The following is a 22,299-nucleotide window of genomic DNA, read 5'->3' on the forward strand; positions in this document are numbered from 1 at the left end:
TTGAAGGTCAACTTATTTGGACCATCCAACGAGTATTTCCCCGTCTTCCTTAACGTAGGTAGGACGTCTTCGAAGACCCAATCTTGGAACGACTCTGCCGTTGGCAGTTTGGAGCTGAATATCAATTGATACAAACCAGACTCCGTCACATACAGGGATTGCGGGTGCGAACCAGAAGGGAGGCGATTCACCTCCAACTCGTTAAGTCTCTTCTTATGCTTGTCCCGCACGTGGGCTTTAATAGCATCTTTGGTGTCTGCATAACCTAATGCCTTTGCTACCTCCTTTGCTTTAAAGTACAGCTTATCGCCTTGCACTATGCATTGCAGTTTAGTTTCGTTGTTTTCGAATACGCGGAGCATATTATACGTAAGGAATATTTTTTATCCTTTCGCGAGCCTAGTAGGCAACGCTTTTTAGCTGATTCATTTCTACACTCAGTTGCGCGTCAGACACGACGAAGACGTAGCAGTTTATTTTATCGCTGTCGCCGGCACTGGTGTTCTTGGTGCGTTTGATCTCCAATGTTATGCCATCCTGCGTATTTACCAACCGTAAACCCTGGCCATGTAGGTCTTCGTCGTTAATGGTGCGCATGTCAATCCACAGCGCATACTTATCATTGAAGAATTCCTCAGGGCTAATTTGATCGCCAAACTTACGCATGGCCTCTCTGTACACGTCTGCGGGCTTTATCCCCTGGGAGTAGACCTTGTTTGGAACGCCGTTAATATTCACGCCGACGTTAGTAATGTTGGGGTTGTGAAAGGCCTCGGAGTCGCGCTTACCAGCCTCATAGGGTTTGGCAAACACCAGCATCAACCCCGTGAGACTTCTTCGGGGGAGGTTAATGCTTTGGTTGATAACCTCATCCGTCTTATCCAAGAAGCTGAACGTCTTATACATCACTACGTGGTCGTAAAGGAATGCCTTGCCGGAGCTGTATTCCATGCCGGCGCTACGGGCCAGCTCTTCACTGTATACCGTTTCGTATTGTAACTCTAAGTTGGTAATAGAGTATGGGTGAACGGCCCCACTAATTGCGGTGGACATCTCTCCAAGGATGTTGGTCGTATCGGCCAAGGTTACTTCGAACTGTAACTCACTTAACTGCCTCGGGTAATACGCGCCATGACTCGTAATCACTTCGAAGTCCAACGGGATGATATACTTACTACCATAGGCCGTCTTTATTCGCTTCGCATCTGCTACTGCGGTTTCTCCGCTGGAGTCCGTGGGCTGTGTCTTAACAGGCGTGCGGACTTTACGCAGGATAAGACTACCAATTCCTTGTTCTATCCTTTGCGCGCGGTCGAAGGCTGTCAACCATAGGTCCTTATAGGTGGTATACAGATCGTACCTATTTAGATCCAAAAGGGATTCCCCGGCAAACTTGATTCTCATCTTAGAGACGAGGTTACGGCCGACGTTATTGACGCAACACCTTTCATCCGTAGTGCTTGGCTGCACCGCTAGGTCAAACCTTAGCGCCAGGGTTCCAGGAACTAAGACTAGGTTATCCGTTAGGCGGGGCACGCCTACGTACAGGGTTTCCCCTGGCTTAGCGCTGCTGGGGGTAAAGGTGACACGGTGAAAGGTGCGTTCTGCTTTCAGTCCGCCAACCTGCTTAGGTAATACGTTGGGGTTTAACTTTGAGCTTATCATATATAATGGAAGTAGAAGGAACGGATTTTGACCCCACCACCGAAGAAGGTCAAGTAGACATTAACGACGAAGAATACGACGCATGGACTAAAGGCGCGGAAACCGACCCCCTAATCTACGATATGGCTCTAGAAAACAAGTATGGTAATAGATGGAAAAGCTTCAAGGCCGCCTTGAATCGCATGTGGCAATCAAAAAACCACGGCAGCCCCGTCCCTGAGTACTTGGAGCTTCAAAACATAGAGCAGCCTGAGGCAGCCGCGCGGGAAACTGTAGAGTGGGCAACGCGAGAGTTAAGGATGCGTCATCCCCACATTGACACTGACGCGATAAGACTCACAGAAAAAGGAAACAAAGTCCTCATAAGCGTCAGAGACCTGAGACAACCCGACAAAGACCGCTGGACGAAACCACAGCTCCTTTTTGACGAAAATGGCTCGATCAAGGTTAACGTGGCAAGATTAAGGGGCTTTCAAGAGGCCGCCCGAAGCATGTTAGAAGGTATGGAAGCATTGAATGAAAGGATTGCGCTAGAAAAACGCGCTATCGAACTGCAAAAAACGTTAATGGAAAGGGAAACAGAGTATGAAAAACAAATACAACAGCTAACCGATGCTCAAAAGAAAGAAATCAAGGGTAAAGACGAAGTCATGCTACAATTCAAGCGAGAAGCTGAAACGGCTTTAGACGAAAGAGACCAAGCCAGACAAGCCTTCAATCTTGCTATGAAAGACCTGGATATCAATAATGAGGAAGCTAAGGACTTACGGACCGCCATAACTAGGTCTTTAGAGGAACGGCGGCAGTTGGTTGCCGAAATTAACACTAAGGAAGAACAAATCCGGCAAAGAGATCAGGCCGTCGAAGACCTGGAGGGGCAAATAGAGCGACAGCAGGAAATAATCAACGACCAAACCCGTCCCGAAGAGGAAAGGGAAGCAGCTCAAAAGGAAGTGGAGGCCCTCGAGGTACGCCTTGCGGAATTACAGGCGCAAAAGGAAAACCTGGAAAGAGAATTGGGGCTTACCACCAAGGAAAAGGTAAAAAGAGCCCTTTTGAAGTATGGCGTTCCGCTGGCATTTGCGGTCGCTATTAGCACCGTAGTAGGAGTTATCCTATCCGCGCTTAAGGCCACAGGCGCGGGCGTAAAGAAATTAGGCAATGGGCTGACGGACTTGGGAAAAAAGATGGCAGCCGGTCTTCCTGGGCTGCTGGGTTCGGTTGTTTCCTTGGCACTTAGGGCCGGCGGAGAACTGTTGAAGTTCGTGGGGAATAACATTTGGATCTTGGTCGTCGCTATTGGAGTGGTACTCCTGAAGAAGATGAAGGGTTAATCTTATCCTCGTGTATTACTGGTGGCTTATCGTCGTCGGGCGCCCGAGGCGTCCTCGACTTGGGATAAGTAAAGATAGTATTCGCACCGCCTTGATAATGCGGAACTAGTGGTATGGCGGTCATGGTGCTAATGGGCTTATGATTCCAAATAGCATCCGGTGGAGAAGGCCCCACAGTATTTATTCCTATGCGACCACGAGTTGCTATGGTCTTACCTCCATCGCTGGGACGAATTTGCAGCTTTGCATATTGGCAATTGGCTATCATATGAAAAGTCGCCGGCCTTTGATCTTCTCCGCTTACTGGAGGGGGCTCAGAGGAAAAATGAACTGGGTTCCTATTGTTAATTTTTTTTCTGTAAGGCAGTAATGGATGGTCATTCTCATCAACGATCCTAAACCCAGCATTGCACGAATACCCCGTATTAAGGCTAATAGTACACACAAGTAATCCCACGCCTCCAACCTTCACCCAAAGATCAGTGTCAAACCATTCATCATTTACGTACTCCTTCTCCTCTAAGTAATAAAGAAACCAATCTTCCTTTACATGTGGGTTCATATATTTCAGCAAACATAGTTTGCTTCTAGAGACTAAGCACCGTAAAAGTGCTAATGGTCTTGTGGTTATAAGCCGTGTCTCTTTGATTTTCTATGCCATTCACGCAAACGCTCCCAGAATCGTCTACGCGTATTTGCAGCTTTACCTTCCCATGGCAATCGGCGACCATGTGAAAAGTCCAAACCGATAGATTTTCCTCGCTGGCTGGGTTGGGCTCTACGGAAAAATGTACAGGCTCCCTGTTGCTCGTCTTCGCGCGCATAGGCTGCAGTATGCCATTCTCATCCAGGAACCTAAAGCCCACGTTGGCATGGCTGCTCGTGCCAATGCAAATACTACAAAGGATTAACTTCTTTCCTGAGTAGTTCAAATTCACGGACATGCCCGTGACATCAACCCAAGATGCTTGGGTGTATTTTTTCTCACCTGTGTAAGTCGTATAGACACAATCTACTCCAGCTACGTAGGGGTTGTTCATCGCCATATATAATAACTCAGACCAACACCCGCGGCTGCTAAGCCGGCTTTTAGTAAGTTATGGTCGTATTCCTCGGGTATCGTAGGCATAACATGGGCCTTCTTCGATGGTTTCTTAACTACGGGTAGCTTCGCTTCGTGTGACTTTTTTGGCTTCTCTACGAAGTGAGGAATGTTCCTAAGAGTGTCAGAGTTCACGTCGTTCACCCCAAACTTCATATCCTTAGTAGCTCGCTGCAGCTTGTTGTTATAACCCACAACGGAATTGGTGTTAATAACTAAATTACTTGGCATTAACCAACAACCAGGCGACAAAGCGTAATCCAGTCGCACTTTAGACTGCTGCACCGCTAATTGATATCTCTGCACCGATTTAGATATGTCATTTTCTATTATTGCAGACTCAAATAAAGTTAGGAATTCTTGTTGCGTTTCCTGTGAAGCGCCTTGGGATCCAACAATGGGGTTGCGGGTATTTACCTGCGCTCCCAGGATGCAGTACACGAATGCTTCAATGCTACGGTTAATCCTGGCTAGGTTCCTTAAACCTTTTCCTTTCATTAACACGAACGGATCCCAAGTGCCGGGGTAGTTTGTTTGAATTCTAGTAATTAATGAATTATTGCCCTTATCACCACCCATATCGCTAAACTCCAACTCATCACTTGGATATTCCTGATGCCCATAATCGGCTGGCTTCTCACCGTTGGCACCCCAAACGTAAACGATGCCAAGGCCATGCGTCTTACCCTCTTTGTAACGAAAGTCTCTTTGCTGTGGTTTGAACTCATTAATTAACCTTTCTAGGGCTGCGGCGTTATATCGATTATTCATTGGATTAAATGCCTTATCTCCCGGTAAAGGTACGTTAAGCTCCTTCAACAACCTCCTTACCGTAAAGGCAACGTGAAACCGCATGATCGGAACGTGAAACATATCCGCGGCAACGCCACAACCTTTAGTGGCAGCCCAAATAGCAAAGTCTAACTGCTGCGGCCAATACCGCATATTGGGCCCTGCTAACCATTCCCTGGCCTCTTTACCCGACGTATGCTTCAACATCGTATTCTTATAGATATTTCTTAGTATTACGTTAAATGATTGTTTACCCACTGAAATCTTCAGGTGCGTTACCAGCTTTTCGAAGTTGTTTACACCACCTTCAGCATCGTAAAATGGGTAATCTTCCGTGGTTAATAATAGATTCCTTGGAAAATTAGGTGCTTTATAAACGGGCTTATGAACGGGTGTTTTTGGGTGTAATTTTTCCAATCCCTCTTCCAAATCCTTATTGCTGTAAACTAAGTCATTATACTCTTTGAAGTAAATCCCGTCAGATCTGCTTTCAAACTTCGAGGTTACTGCTTTGGGATACAATTTCTTAAATGCTTCCCAATTCCAGTGGCTGTTATGTGGTTGCTCCTCTATGTTATTTCCAAAAGCGTCGTACATTAGTATATAATGGATGTTATACCATCAGCACCTAAGTTGTACCCAGATGTTCCCTATACTACACCTAACGAACTAAACGCAGAAAACTTTAGGCTCAATAAAGCAAACTTAATCCTGGCTTACTTGGAAGGGCAGACAAAACACTATGAAAAAGTTAGAAAAAAGTACGTCAGAGCCCGGAGTACGCTACATAAGATTTCGATAACTTCAGGGTCCATATCTGTTGTGTTAACGGGCTCCGGCGTTGCTACTTCGCTTACTGGACCCGGAATAGTCGTTGGCGTTCCTTTGGCTGGCGTTGGGGCAGCCTGTGGTATTATTTCAGCTGTTGCTACGGGCATTATGAAACAGTTGTCAAGCAAAATATCAAAACACGACACGACAATAGCTCTGTCAAGGGCTAAAGTAAATACGATCACTGACCTTGTCTCAAAGGCTTTGCGTGACAGAAAGATAGACGACGTAGAATTCTCGCTTATCTTAGCCGAAGAGGAAAAGTACGAGAAATTAAAGTCGGACATAAGGAATAAAAAAACAGTTGTAAAAGATCTTTCCGAGGAATCTCGCAAAAAGATCTACCAGGAGGCAAAAGAAGAGCTTCAAAGAAAGCTTGCTCAGTAAACATCTGCTTCGAAAAGAGCGTGACGGGATTCTATTTACATATTGAACGTCAGTCTAGAAATTACGCGTAATATAAATTCAGTGAATTATTACGCGTAATATGAATTATTTGGCGAATTATTACGCGTAATACGAATTATTTGGCGAATTATTACGCGTAATATGAATCATTTAGCGAATTATTATGCGTAATATGAATTATTTGCATGACTTTATTTGGCAAATTATTACGCGTAATATAAATTCATCGTACGAATTACGCGTAATATGTTATTGTCGCCTCGGAATCCATCCTAACAGGGGGTGGCTGGGGTCTATTTCATAAAATATTTCGTAGATTACGTTAGGGTAATAAGGAATATCCTTATCCAGCCGACAAAACATCCACTCGGCTCTGCTCATATCAGAAACCTCGGGAATAGACTTACCGGTAATTTCAGACAAAAGATAGGGAATAGCTTTGTAATATTTCCCTAGCTTTAATTTTTTCAGCGTTTTCCGTAGGCTTTGTGGCGTTGGCTCTTCTAAGTGGTTTATAATTCTTTCCATTACTTCGTCGTCTAAATATACCGGCCGTTGACCTTGAATGTGACTCATCCAGTCTCTGAAGTATTTTATTCTTTTGTATGGCGTCTTCTTACGACCTCCGTTGGAATAATATTGTTCCCTGGTAGCACAAGGCACGGCATTACGAATATTTTTACCGCACTCGTAACACTGTGCTGACGTGTCGTCTTCTATTTGCATTTTCTTGTCACAACAAATATACTTATTTGGTTTAGTAGGTACAAACTTGGGTTTCAAGCACTTTACACAGAAATCATAAACAAACTCTTTACATTCTTCGCACTCCATATATAGACTAACATATTTGCGCTGTTGCCCCCAACCACACTTGGAGTGGGGATTGTCCGTAGGTGGATTTTTGACACGGGCCTTGCCCGTGTTGAGATTGCGCTGGAACCCCCATTCCCTATACTACTAAAGGTCTACCCAATAATAAAATATAGGTGAAATTCATGCTCATTTTCGTTTACTAAAATCTGTTCTTACAGTTTGACTACTATAACCGGGGCCACCAGAACCAATCATATTGTAGAATGAAAACAATACAATCCAACATCAGGATCAAATTACGATTCTCATGCTGTCTAGGTTTCTAATTGGCTCCACTACCCAAAGTTGGAATGCATTGTTTTCATTCTACATTTTAATTTGTTTTCTTGTCTAACTGTTCAAGTGGTCCCAGTTACAGTAGTTGCACTGTAATCAATACAAAAACAAACAAAAAACTAATTTGGAATGGATGCATTTCTATATTCTATAACACAGCTAATAGTTTAACTTACTTGTCTGTCATACATCTGCTGGCAATAGCTTGATGCAATATAGTATCATCACAATCTAATGATGACACATATCAATTCTCATCAAGCTGTCGAAAAAGTGAAAGAGATCTGTGTTTAGAAACCTGAATCAACTATAGATATTTGTAGAAATGATTACTAGTTAAGACTAAATGGTATAAATGTTCTTTAATGCATAATCCATGTCAATCCTTCAGTCCTGTCAGTATACAGTACTGGTCAGCAGTAGACCATGCTGTAAAGTGGGAACCCTGTGGTTGTGTGACATCTACCATGTTGGTTTTGAGAAATAAAAGCCCATAGAGTGCCTCAACAAAGCATTGTATAACTAACTTATGTATGAAATTTTTTTGCAGAGTAATATATATACCTGATGATTAGTAATAAACTGCTACTTGGGATATGAACAATATTTTTGTGGCAACAAGGTGAGTCCATATTGTTATGAAGGTCACAGGGTCATCAAGTTGATATTCAGGTCAACACCCATACAGCAACAAGGGAAGTCCATATTGTTATGAAGGTCACAGGGTCATCAGGTTGATATTCTGGTCAACATCCATACAGCAACAGTGTGAGTCCATATTGTTATGAAGGTCACAGGGTCATCAGGTTGATATTCTGGTCAACATCCATACAGCAACAGTGTGAGTCCATATTGTTGTGAAGGTCACAGGGTCATCAGGTTGATATTCAGGTCAACACCCATACAGCAACAAGGGAAGTCCATATTGTTATGAAGGTCACAGGGTCATCAACAGGTTAATTTACAGTTCTATGCTCATAGACAACATTGTATCAAGTGTTTTTGCTTCTTGTTTTAGTGCATTATACCCATCATTACCAGAGTAATACTGAAGTATTCCATTATATATTAGTTAGAGTCAAGATGCAGTATGGTAGTTAGGCTCAGATGTCAGGTTTCCATCTCGTTACAGATCACTGGACAGCCTTATGGAGTATTTCACGTGTAAGTTATACTTTTAAGACTGCAATACAAAGAAAGATAAATCATTAGGACATTAATATTTAGGATTTTCATGGTTCTAACGAGGGAAGGAAGGTCTTAAAATTTCACGAACCAAGTTTCGTGTAACGATGATGACAAAAGTTTCAAAATATGGAAAAAATGAAAATATACTCAAATTAAGCTTACAAACTGTTTGAAAACTTTCTATAATTACATATTTGTGGCAAATTTAATTGTATTTTGCAAGAAAAAGTGAAATTCTTAGAGTTCAAAGCCAACACGTGTCATGGCGGTCAATCGAACTTTCGAAATCTACAAACTGGTTAAAAATACGGAAAAACGCCAGAATAACGCAGAAAAACACGATAATTCTTACCTTTCATAGTTCTCGTGTCCTTATCTCTCTGTTAGGTGTAGCACGAGCTAATAATTTTTTGTTGTTGTTGTAAAAACTTCTCTTTATATTTCCACAGATTGACACACGTCGAACCACGAAGGGAGCAAGTTTGAAATGAGCACAAGTCACAACAAGGGCCTGGAACTAGCATTTTACACAGGGATCCCACAAAAGTCTTGATTTTTTGGTGAAAATGCGACGGTTTTCGAGCAATATTTTTTGCCCAAAACGTGAAACATGACCAGAAAAGGTCATATTTGCACACTACGGAGGATAAAAACCCGAAAAAACGCTTATTTTAGGCAGAAAACACCATTATGTTAATTAGTCACGTGACCGGTCACGTGACCCTTAATGTTGTGTTTTTTTAAGGCGCGATTTTTAAATTTTCATAACGAAAAAAAAATCGTGGGTTTGAAATAATCCTTTCATTTGAATTCATTAGATCACGCAGTTGATAATAAAAGAACATCGAACCTTTATTGTGTGACATTTATTGTCTGACCCATAAAAATAAAAAATAAAAGAAATAAAACAACAGCTGAAAAATATCCTTTCATGTCTAGACTCCACCCGACCAAAAATAAAATACACCCAGAGACAAAGAGGAACAAACTAAGATTTCAAGACGCATGAAGCGCCAACATTTTTTATTACACTTTGATAAATTATCAAGTTTATTAACCTCATGCGGCTTCGCCACTTCGCGTGCCTGTTTTGATTTTAAGTTCCTTTCACACAATGAAACTTAAAGCTAAAACTTGTGAACAACTTTTGGTTTGTGCCGCAAACGAAACTTCGGGAGCAGGTTTCACTATGAAATTGTACCGTGCTACGCCCCCTTGAATCTTGTCTCTTAACGACGTTGAACACAAGTTTTAGCAAAAAGTTCTAGGCGTAAAACAAGAGCTTTATTTCTTGAAGCACAGCAGCACAAAGCAACCGTTTGATACTAGTAAATTATGCGCATTAATTTGTTCTCCTTTATTTCAGTTTGAATAAGTGATTTCAAGCTTTGAATAAAACAATGCCCGAGGGAATAACACGTGACTTTACTACACAACGCTCAAAGTAATCAAATACATGACGTCATATTTGGGTGAATACAGTAGAAACCAGTGGAAGGTTTTCTTCTGTTTTTAAGAAAAAGGGCCGCGAGCGTGGTTTTTTAGTCACGTCGTTCCCTCGAGCATCATTTATTTCTTTCATACAATTGACATTCTTCATCATGATACGATAAGAAGCAAGCCTTAAGGAATCTAGCACTTTATGAACAAGTGCCTTTATTGTTTATTGGTTAATCTCTTAAGAATTACTTCTTTGTTTCTCTGTGACGGTCACGGTGTTGATGGGTCATTGTCCAGTCACCCTCACGATTATCCTAAAAACGAGCAGAACAGGAAAATACAAAAGAAATCACAGCTTTTCTGCTGTGATATTTCTTTTGTTTTGTCCTGTAAGACTCGCATTCAAAATAATGTCGAAAGCCGTGGTCCAGAGGTCTGGGGTTGGGAGGGGGCGTATAGTGACGACTGAGATTTTGTATTTTTTTTAAAAGTATTTTGATAAGACTCACTCAATTTTGCATCTTTTTACAGTTAACATTTATATATAGTTCAAACTCTTTTCTTCTCCTTTCGCTCCGTTTTATCTTTTATCTTTTAATATTCTTTACCGTGTCTTTTTTGACACATATTCTTAATTCTTTCCTTTCCATTCCTTTTCTCTATTTTTCACATTTTTTCTGTGATTTTCTTTTACTTGTTTCTTCTATTTCCTATTTTGCTTTTTTGCTTTTACTATTTATTTATTTCATCTCGTTTCTCCTTCCTCTCTTCTTACATTTTTATTTTATTTCTTCTTCTTTTAATCTGTCATTCATCTTGCGGTCCACCTGCAGAAATCAATGTAACAGTGCAACAAAATATAAACTCTCTTTATCAGGAATACATGGTTTATATATTTAATAATCTTTGTCCAGGGTGCACATCTGAGAGTCTGCTTACATAAAGAGAACAGAGAAAAGAACAAAGAACAGATAAAAGAGGAATTAAAACAGAGAATGAAAGGAGAAAAAAGGACTGAGAACAAAAAATAGATAAAAAAATAGAATAGAGAGAGAGGGCAGGGCAGGGCAGGGCAGGGCAGAATAAGAGTGTTTGCACATTGTTTAACATGTTTCCTCCTACCTTTTAGTGGCAGCATAGGCATTTGTACATAATACCATATGGTTGTGTAAATGGTTGTTTCATTCTTTCTGTTCTTCAAGTGGGTTTCTTCCCAATATCCATACTAATCAAACCCTTCTTTTGACTCTGCAGTAGTGGTGTCTGTCATTAAAAACATCAAAGCATCCGTTTATTCATCCACCCATCCATCAATCCATCCCTCACTCAGTTTATCCCTCCCTCCCTCTCTCCCTCCCTCCAGCCATCCATCCATCTTTCCCAATGCCTACTATGCTGTCCCACACACACAAAAATAATTTAAAATCTCTATAAATATTTACATGCTTACTTGCCAGACTTGTTGTTCTGTTGCCAGGTTGAACCAATGACTTCATAACACAGCTCATCACAGTCATCTCTTAAGTCATTCACTTGTGTCTCTGTCATTAAAAACACAAAGCAGAAATAATTTTTTTTACCTTATTTATCCATTAATTTATTATCCATTCATCCATCCTCCCAACCACTTCATCAGCTTATTCATCCACCCATCCATCGATCCCTCACTCCCTCCATCCCTCCATGCATCCATTCATCTATCCATCCATGCATCCATCCATTCATCCATCCATCCATCAACCCATCCATCCATCGATCCATCCATCCATTCATTCATCCATCCATGCATCCATTCATGCATCCATTCATGCATCCATCCCTCCATTCATCCATTCATGCATCCATCCATCCATCCATGCATCCATCCATCCATCCATCCATCCATGCATCCTTGCATCCTTGCATCCATCCATCCATCCATCCATCCATCCATCCATCTATCCATGTAGCATTAAACACTTACAATCTAATTAATTCCAGGCAGTCTGGCTTTAGATCTGGCTTTACATTTTACTGTGACTGCCCTATACGACATTAGTTATTCAACACTCAATTCACATGTTGATTTTTACAGAGGGATAAAAAATTGGAGAACCTGGAAAAAAACCCACTTGGCAAGGGAGAGGACAACAACAACAACAAAAGCAACTCAACTCAAACATGATCCATCCTAAGTCTGGGCTCGAACCCAGATCACAATGGTGAGAGGCAAGCAGTAAACCACTACGCCACCCATGCCACCCAACCCGTGTCTTTATAAGAGGAGAGATAAAGAGAAAATGAGAGAACTAGAAAGAAATGGAAAAAAAGCAAGAAAAGTAATAGATCTTTTTACCTTGGGTGTAATATTTTTCCATTTTAGACGTGTTATTCCCTAGAGTATCATTTCTTTATTTAATGGTCGTGCATGAGAAAACATATGAACATGATAATTTTAATGATAATGATAATGACTTATGAATTTATATAGTGCCCTTTCTATATGAATATAATCAAAGGTGCTTTACATTAAGGAGTGAATTACAGATTGCTTTTATGCAATTTACAAGCATGAGAGATGGTTAGTATGAAGTTTAGGCACTGAGGGTGGTCACTGCCAGGGTTTCTTTATGTCCTCAGAGGTTCTTTTACGTCCCTCCTATGTTGGTTAGTAATGATGAGTGTGGAGAGACAGGACCACCATTTTACATGGTCATCAGAGCCACTTGAAAGTCTAACTATTTGCAGATGTAATTACAAAGGCAGCACCTCAGTTATTTTAAGACCCTGAGTATTGGTCCGGCTGGGACTCGAACCATAACCTCCCGCACGGAACTCCGATGCCAACCAACTGAGCCAACCGGTTGGCAGTTATATGGATATGGTTTAAATGAAGAGTATTCTTCTCAAGAGAATAACACATGGTCTGAAATGGGAAAACATTTAAGCCAAAGCAAGATGGAGAAAAGTGGCAAGAGCAAAGGAAAAGTGGAACGGAGAGAAAAACACTTTGACTGTCTCAACAAATGTTATCTAGAACTTCTAATGTGATTCATAATTGTGTGACCCAGGACAACAAGCTAACTAGAAATATTAGAAAGACTTAGTTAACAGCTTATAATAAAAGGAAGATAGAAACCAAGGTTACTATGGTAGTCTATTTATAAATAAAGGTTCAAAAACTAAGCGTCTCTTTTGTTTTTTGTTTTTTTCCTCACTTTTTGCAATCTTGCTTCTCCTTTTCAATTTTCTTCTCGTCTTGATTTCTGTTGTTGTTTGTTCTGCCATCCTACATACCCATCACCTGCTGAGATTTATCAAGAGTGCAACAAAATTAAATATTTTTAACACGGATCACATGGTTAATGTATTTCATAATCAAGACAGTGAAGCAAACAGAGGCATGGGACAGAGAACAGGGCATAGCAAACAAAGAACATAAGAACCGGGAACCAGAAACAGGGAACAGGGAAATCCCACCCATTCATTTATTCATCCTATCCCTCCTATCTATCTATGTACCCTCCAATCCATCTAAATTAATCCATCCATCCAATTAGATCACATTCAATCTATTATCCTTACTCACCCTCTCCATCCATCCATCCATCCATCTATCCATCCAATCACATTCAATCTATTATCTGTACCCACCTTCTCCATTCATCCATCCATATATCCATAAAATCAAATCAACCTTTTGAGCACTAGCCGTCACATCACAATTAAACCACATTCAATCTTTTAGTTCATTATTACTTCACTCCATTTATCTAATCCAATTAAATCAAATCCAATCCATTAGTCCATTTTTGCTCCATCAAAAGGTTTTTTTTAGGGAAAAATGGTCAATTTCCCTACCGTCAGGCCAACCAAATGATCAAAAGCCCCACCATTCAGGCTCCACTAAATGGTCAAATGCTGCCCCTCCAGTCTGATGAATCTCAAATTTTACCTAAAAAGTACTGAGCTAAGCCCATATAACTGAAGTTTTCTTATTCATGGTTATCGTAATAAATGAAAAATCTTATTTAAATTTTTCCAATATAATAGATAACAAATCTTTCTTTATGTATGAAGACACAAGTCATTATATAAAAATTTGTTGAATACTAAAATGAGGAGAACTTTATTGGGTACAAAGGTCCAAGAATGTGATGTGTATGGTAACTAAAACACTATGTACAGTATGTCACTATGAAGTCACAGCTTGTTTATAAGGGAAAGAATGGTCAGCAAAAAATAGTTGGGACTCCTTATCCATTACAGCTGAATTGATAGCTCTGAAGTATGTCTGGTTTTCAAATATTTTATAAACCTGGTTTTATTGGTATATGGTTGGTATTAATACTTTCGTAAGTTCTAAAAAGTATTTATTGGGGTTACTGGGCTATTTCGCCTTACTCAAGGCTATTTTCTTCTTGTATATACCCGGAGTAGTCAATCGATAAAAATCGATATCGATTTTGCCAATCGATAAATCGATAACAATCGATACCGCTGATTTGATTGATATCGATTGTATCTATCAATCGTTAAAAATCGAACTCACACTAAATTTTTGTATCAATTTTTATCCATCGATTGATTATATACATATCGATTTTTTTCGATTTATGTCTTGAACAATTGCTATCGATGATCGTACGAGGGTCGTGTGGCTACGGATTTACACCACTGGAAATTACTCTTTGGTAACCATAGCTTGGCACAAACTAGGAGTTTCTTATAGTGATCAGCGAACAGACAGCAAAAGTACTTGGATAATTAGCTGCCTGATCTACATATTATTACTTGTGAATTAATAGTTATAAAATCTATTGCACTATCATCGATATTTTCGAATACTTTCCGTGAAATAAAGCTGATTACATGATTGTACTCATTAGTGGATCGAATTAAAGCTGTCAAATCTTGATCGATAAAAATCAATTAAATCGATAAAAATCGAACTCACACCAATTTTTTTATCGATCTTAAACGATTTCCCATAAAAATCGATACAAATCAGCTGATTTCTATCGATTTTTATCGATTGACTACTCCCGGTATATACTATAGGCTATACGTCTAATATTGAGCTACTGATTCTAAGCGTACGGGAACATCGCGGTGTGAATTTGAAAACGCAATGCTATATTTCCAGTTCCATCTCCCCCCCACACACACACACACCTCCCTGAAATAATCTATAAAACCTGGTTCGTGAAAGAATATGAAACCGTAAGATATTTAGTTAAACTGACTCAGTGCAAAAAATGGTACTACATTTCAAAATAAAATGCTTTTTTGAAGGACGAATAAACCCATAAAACACGAAATAAATCTTATCTTAGTATTTGTATGGATTAGTGTAGTTTGTAAGCATTTCTTACCGGATAATGGAAGATATTTTTAGCCATGCTTTTCTTGTTTTTCTTGTTTTTCCGCCATCTTGTGTGTTTATGTTTTTGACAAAGCCCACACGGCATTATGGGACACCACAGGGATACCACGTAGAAAACAGAAAGAAACACAAGGCCTGATCTGAGAAAAAATCTTTTAGCCAATCAAAATCGAGAAACTTTGGACAACTGAGGTGTCACTTTCGATGTTCAAAGTTTGGGTTTCCAGGCAACCAAATAAAAGAAAATAACATTTCCATTAAATACTTCATAGCAGTGACAAAATAGTTAATGATTTAAATTTTTCATTTGTAATGGCGGGCAATTCTTTATTTTTCGGTCAATTTGTGAAGGCTTCGTGACATACCTCACTAGACTGATCCAATTGATACCATAAGACGTCATAGTTTTGTTACTTTGTGTGGCCATGGTTTATTCAGAAATGACAAGTTGTGCTCAGAAATTACATTAGATTTTATGACTGAGTTTGGATAGTACTAGGTTATTTTTCTTTATTATTATTATTATTATTAGTAGTAGTAGTAGTAGTAGTAGTAGTAGTAGCAGTTTAAATGTAAAGTGCCCTTGAGCAATATTAAATAATAATAATAATTATTATTATTATTAAAATACATACCTTAAAAGTTCACACTACCTTTTTTCAATACCACTACCACCCTTATCCACCATTGGTCATCATCAACATTACCATGACAACCACTACCATTATCAGACATCAACATTACCATGACAACCACTACCTCCATTATCCACCATCAGTCATCATCAACATTACCATGACAACCACTACCACCATTATCCACCATCAGTCATCATCAACATTATCATGACAACCACTACCACCATTATCCACCATCAGTCATCATCAACATTATCATGACAACCACTACCACCATTATCCACCATCAGTCATCATCAACATTACCATGACAACCACTACCACCATTATCCACCATCAGTCATCATCATTACCATGACAACCACTACCATTATCAGTCATCATCAACATTACCATGACAACCACTACCACCATTATCCACCATCAGTCATCATCATTACCATGACAACCACTACCACCATTGGTCATCATCAACATTACCATGACAACCACTACCACCATTATCCACCACCCAGTTGATAACAAACAAAAGAAAACAATTGGTTTAGAGTCTACTGTTATGCAAACTATTAATTTTTTCATGGGTTCATTAAAAAGTAGTATAGGGGATGGGGGTTCCAGCGCAACGACCACTGGAGGATTACCCGTCTAAAGTACCCCCTTTGATTCGTACCGCGATTACCCGCATCCCGCGTCTATGTAAAATATGTTAGTCTATATATGGAGTGCGAAGATTGTAAGAGAACTTTTAAGAAAGAAGTTGACTTGAAGAAGCATTTGAAGATGAAGACGAAATGTATGAGCAGCTATGATTGTGGATGTGGTAAGAAGTTTGAGACTAAGGTTAAATTGTTTTGGCATTGTCAGGATTGTGAGTATGACTACGACGATCTGAAAAGGGTCTGGAATTAGGTATAAGATATCTCCTATTATATAGATGGAATCCCAAAGCAATTTCGAAACGGTGTCAATACCCGGTAACGGTGAGATTGATGTTAGACAGTTTTGGCGTCAGTCAGAAAGGAAGGTCAAGAGAACGCTTCGAAAAGGCATAGAAGAATTAGGAGCCCTGAAAGCGAGTATAATGGTAGAAGTAAGTTTATCAAAAGATGAGGCAACGACGACAGCAATGCTGCGATCAAAGTCGTTAGTGATATTAGAGTCCACGAATCTGGATAGGTCACTCAGCGAAGCCTTAGAAGCAATAATGGAATCGCTGTCTAACTACACGAAAGAAGGATCAGGTTGGACAGTGGAGGAGGTAGAAGGTATGGAGGTTAGCATGGCAAGGTACGTGCCGATACGAGGAGGAAGTTACGTACCCCTGCCGGTGTGGGTAGAAAGGAAGAAAGCCATAGTGAACGTAAAGAATGACGACAACCGCTGCTTTATGTGGGCAATACGATCCGCACTGTATCCAGTAGATAAGGATCCATGTAGGACAAGTAAGTATCCCACAGACGATTTAGAGTGGGATGGTGTGGAATTTCCCATGCAGTTGATAGACATCCCCATATTTGAGGAAATAAACGATTTAGCAATTAACGTTTACGGAGTCAGAGACCAAACGATAGTACCACTAGTGTTGTCAAAGAGTAAAGGAGAACGAATACACCTTTTCTACCACGGCGGACATTATTCGTGGGTTAAACATATTAGCAGACTATTTTACAGACACACCAAACACAAAGGTAAGAAATACTTCTGCGATTGCTGCTTATTATCCTTTACCAGCGTTAAAGCTCTAAAGGATCACGACGAAATATGTCGCGGAGTCGAAGAAGTGGCGCAACGGATCCAGATGCCTACAGATAAGAACCTATCCTACTCAGACCATCAAAAGCAGATGCAGGTGCCTTACGTGATATATGCAGACTTTGAAGCGTTGATAACTAAGGAAGAGCAGAAAAGTGGTGCCACGGATAAGGTGGGATTACACGAGATCTGCTCCTTTGGTTACATAGTAGTCAGATCAGATGGTAAGGCCGACCCTCCTGTAATTTACCGAGGTAAGAACGCAGCTAATGAGTTTCTAGAAGCATTGCGAGAAGAGGAGGAAGAGATAAGAGAACAATTAAGACACCCAAAGAAGATGGTATTTACCAAAGAGAACCAGGAGGCTTTTACCAAGGCAAAGAAATGCCACATTTGTCAACATACGCTTCTCCAGTTTGGAAGACGAGCCAAGAAAGCGTGGGATGAAGATGGAAAGTATTTAGGAGAAGCTCATTTTAAATGCGGGAAGTATGCTAAGAAGGGGGAAAAGCCGGGAAAGCCCTCCACGCATTGCATTCACTGCCACAAAGCATTTGTTGAGGATTTCTATGTGGATAAGGTTAGAGATCACTGCCACATCACGGGTAAATACAGAGGTGCGGCTCATTGGAAATGTAATATAAACTTCAAAGTAGATCCAGAAATGGAAATACCCGTATTCTTTCACAATTTAAGGGGTTACGACAGTCACTTACTCTTACAAGGAACAGACGGCTCCGAAGTAAAGTGCATACCCAACAACAAAGAAAGGTACATGTCCGTAACCGTAGGCAAGCTGAAGTTCTTAGACTCGCAGCAGTTCATGGCGGACTCCTTAGCAAACTTGGTTAAATACAACACGGAGTTCCCCATTTCCAGCCAATACGGCGCGGAAAGGAAAGGAGTGTACCCATACGAATACATGGACTCCTGGGAGCGATTCGAAGAACCCCTACCACCCAAAGAGAGATTCTACAGCACCCTAAACGAGTCTGGTATAAAGGACGAGGAGTACCAGCATGCGTTAGATGTGTGGGAAAAGTACTCCTGTGAGAATATGGGAGAATACCACGACATCTACCTACGTTCAGACGTAGTGCTGCTCGCAGATGTTTTCCAAAGCTTTCGAAAGATGGCAATGGAATACTACGGGTTGGATCCAGCGAACTTCTACACGGCTCCTGGGCTTAGTTGGAGTGCGCTTCTAAAGAAGACAAACGCGCAACTGGATCTCCTAACGGAATACGACATGTACCGCTTTATGGAAGACGGTATCCGCGGCGGTGTTTGCGGACCCAGCAGACGATACGCAAAAGCGAACAATCCCACGGTGGAGTACGACCCGGAGAAGCCAACCACATACATCTTCTACTTAGACGCAAACAACCTCTACGGTTGGGCAATGTCACAGTACTTACCTGTACGCGACTTCGAATGGGACAACATAAAGCCCATAGAGTTTTACCTAAATGTAGGTAAAGAAGACGACAAAGGTTACGTGCTGGAGGTGGACCTGGAATACCCAGAGCACTTGCACGACGCACACAATGAGTTCCCATTAGCACCAGAAGCAATAGAAATACCATTTAAGCAGCTGAGTCCGCTGCAGAGGGAAATGTGTCCTGGCTACAAACCCTACAGGAAGCTAACTATGAACCTGATGGACAAGCGAAAGTACGTGGTGCATTACCGCAACCTGCAGTTCTATGTGCGCCACGGCTTACGCGTGAAGAAGATTCACCGCGTTTTGAAGTTCACGCAGGAACCATGGATGCGCTCCTATATTGACATTAACACACAAAAGCGTACGCAGGCAAAGAATGACTTCGAAAAGAACCTGTTTAAACTAATGAACAATAACGTATTTGGTAAGACAATGGAGAACATCCGCAAGCGCGTAAGCATAAAGATAGCCAGCACCAGAGAGGAAGCAGAAGCATACGTGTCACAGCCTGGATTCGTTAGATACGTAGAAATGTTAAACTTCTACGTGATTCACATGAAGAAAGCGAATCTATTCCTGAATAAACCCGTATACACGGGGTTTACAGTGTTAGACCTATCAAAGCTGCTCATGTATGAGTTTTACTACGACAAGCTAAAACCGAAATACGGTGATAAGTGCCGCCTCTTATACACCGACACCGATTCCTTGATACTAGAGGTGCAGACGGAAGACATTTACGAAGACTGTGTTCCCGACATCGATGAATACGACACCAGCGATTACCCACGCGACCATTTTCTTTACTCCCCTAAAAACAAGAAAGTAATCGGGAAAATGAAGGATGAGATGAAAGGAAAACCCATCGTGGAATACGTGGGCCTGAAACCCAAGATGTACAGCGTGCTAAAGCTGGACGGTGTAGAAAAGAAAGCTAAAGGCGTAAAAAAATACGTGGTTAAGAAGGACATAACCCACGATTCCTACTTAAAGGTCCTGCGTACGCGTAAGGAACAGCGACATAAAATGAACAGCCTGCGCAGCTACGGACATCAAATACACAACGTTACACAGGAGAAGGTGTCACTGTCTGCATTTGATGGTAAGAGGTGGATGTGTGATGATGGTATCCATACGATAGCATTCGGACATCACACGATAAGCAGTTCTTCTTTGACGAACCCACGAGTGGGACCATCATAAAGATAATACAAGATGGGTTGACCCTTCTTAGCTATCGCACTTCGGATCTGGTAAGTTTCCAAAGACCAATTAGGATCCGTAGCTCTTTTGGATCCTCCTTCTAATTCACCCGGCTCATAGAGATATCGAACCGTGACATCGCCTAATTTCTTTTCCTGGGGGAAGACCACCCTCGAACTTCTGACGAAGGACTTGTGTTCCACGTGTTTCTTTTTTATGGCATCCTTGGGTTTTATCCCCGTAGCCCTGGCCGCCTCGTTGTTCAAAGCCGCGACGACCTGGGGGAGCCTCTGGGTCCATTCCCTGTTGCGTTTGGAGGGATCTTCCAGCTCTTTCCAATACTGGTACCCAAAGAGACGCTCGGCCAGGGTCTTGTTGAATCTTTCGACGATGCTCTGACCCCTGTGGTACTCAGCTTCGGCTCTCCTAATCTTAGTGCTGTGGTCTTTCAGGGTCTTGGTAACCACGCCCATGAACTCTGTCCCCGCATCCACTTGCAGCAGCGTAGGCCATTTCAAGACGCGCTTATAAATCCTACCTAGGGCTTCTGCGACTTCCCCAGAATCCTTGCTGGTTATGGGTTCGGCGTCCTTGTATCTGCTTGCGATATCAACTACGGTCAAAGCGTACCTATAGGTCTTTCTTCTCACCTTATCGTGCGGCAAGAAAAGCAAATCCGCCTGATGAACTTCATTGGAGGCATTTACGGTAAAGCTGGGCCTGGGAATGTACTTGGGCACGGGAAGATAGACCTGCCAGAGGGTTTGTTTTCTTAGCCAGTTCTTAGCCGTTTCTTCTGATACCCTGGCCGCGGTCGCGAGTTTCTTGATGGCTGACGCTCCTTTCCAATAGCCCTCAGGCCCATAGTAAATCCTTTTGAGTTTGTCCTCTACGCGGCCCATTATATGAATTCCAAAACAAGATTGATCTTGCGTCCGTTAAAATCCACCGTCTTTCCGTTCACTTTAATGGTGATGTTTATGCTTTCTACCAAATGAGACAAGTCATAGCTCAAAGAAATGGGAGTGTATTCTACCAGGTCAAATGGATTACCTTTGGGTAGAAACTTGGACATAAGAGAAGACTTTTCTCCATTGTTGTAACTATGGACTAAATCGCAATAGACTTCGTAAGAGGATGCGACTTTCCATTTTACGTCATATGTACTGCCGCTATTTATCGTGGTACTAGTAAGGCCCAGGAGTTCTACCAATGAACTGTCTTTTAGATTGGCACTCCCACTATTTTTCTTGAATTTCATTTCATGGGGTAATCCTGTGGTAAGAGTATATCCATGCTTTGCTAGCTCCTTAGCCAGTGTTATAGGGGTGTAATGGGAATCTGGTATTTTTGGTTTGGTGCCGGAAGTTTCGATGACAAAGCCATTAATTAAATTATACCAAGAATTGTACAAAGAGCAACTAACCAACCGAACCTTACAGGCTTTGATGGGGGGATTCAGATAAGTAGTAAAGTTATTCTTGTCGCTTTCCAAAAAGACGATCATATATTACAGGGGACAAGTCCCCTTCTAGTGATCTGAGCGCAGCTCAGAGCAGATACGCCAAAGCTACGCCTCCCGCCAGCCCTGCGACTCCTACGAAGACCAACTCACTATCTTTTTGTTTCTTAGAAGGCTGGTAGTAATTCTTGAACTGAGGCTTTCTTAACCTAAAGTCGGGGTGTGCTTGCGCATAAAGTTTGAAGGCGTAGTCTGTGTTTTCAAAGTTCTTGTCTGCCTGCCTTTTGTCTTGGTAGTTCTTGTCCAACCAATCCCTGTAAGCTTGTCTTTTTTCGTTCCAAGCTGCCACGTCCCGCTGATATTTCTCCAGCGCTAAATCATGCCTTTTCCTTTCGGCGGCCAAATCTCCGCTTTTGTCGCCTCTAACTAATCTATCCAAATATTGACCACCATAATTAGCTCCAGTGAATGCTAAAGCTGCAATAACTCCACCTGCGACCACGCTAGCCATATATATTAC

At 41.3% G+C, this 22,299-nt stretch overlaps 1 protein-coding gene and 1 long non-coding RNA gene across 5 annotated transcripts; one reads left to right on the forward strand and one right to left on the reverse strand.

Annotated features, from left to right (window-relative positions):
* The first annotated feature begins 5,499 nt into the window (after positions 1 to 5,499).
* Positions 5,500 to 9,344, forward strand: LOC116293276 (uncharacterized). The gene is made up of 3 exons (XM_089037865.1): positions 5,500 to 7,906; positions 8,357 to 8,448; positions 8,922 to 9,344. Exon 1 carries the CDS (start codon positions 5,500 to 5,502, stop codon positions 6,109 to 6,111), a length of 612 nt encoding a protein of 203 aa, XP_088893991.1. The 3' UTR covers positions 6,112 to 7,906; positions 8,357 to 8,448; positions 8,922 to 9,344.
* Positions 9,345 to 9,466: 122 nt separating this feature from the next.
* On the reverse strand, positions 9,467 to 16,681 carry LOC148906440 (uncharacterized). 4 transcript variants are annotated; one of them, XR_016121367.1, is made up of 5 exons: positions 15,267 to 16,681; positions 13,110 to 13,195; positions 11,363 to 11,453; positions 11,035 to 11,175; positions 9,467 to 10,739 (listed from the first exon to the last, which is right to left on the reverse strand). It is a non-coding gene; the product is annotated as an uncharacterized LOC148906440 (long non-coding RNA). The 4 variants fall into 4 exon arrangements; XR_016121366.1 differs by having other exon boundaries at positions 13,110 to 13,198; XR_016121369.1 differs by having other exon boundaries at positions 11,355 to 11,453; positions 13,110 to 13,198.
* Positions 16,682 to 22,299: the final 5,618 nt, after the last annotated feature.

The sequence above is a fragment of the Actinia tenebrosa genome, unplaced genomic scaffold, assembly GCF_029948245.1.
Source record: "Actinia tenebrosa isolate PJP-AT-01 unplaced genomic scaffold, QUT_ActTen_1.0 PGA_scaffold5__44_contigs__length_20552954, whole genome shotgun sequence".
In the NCBI taxonomy this organism is placed as follows: Eukaryota; Metazoa; Cnidaria; class Anthozoa; order Actiniaria; family Actiniidae; genus Actinia; species Actinia tenebrosa.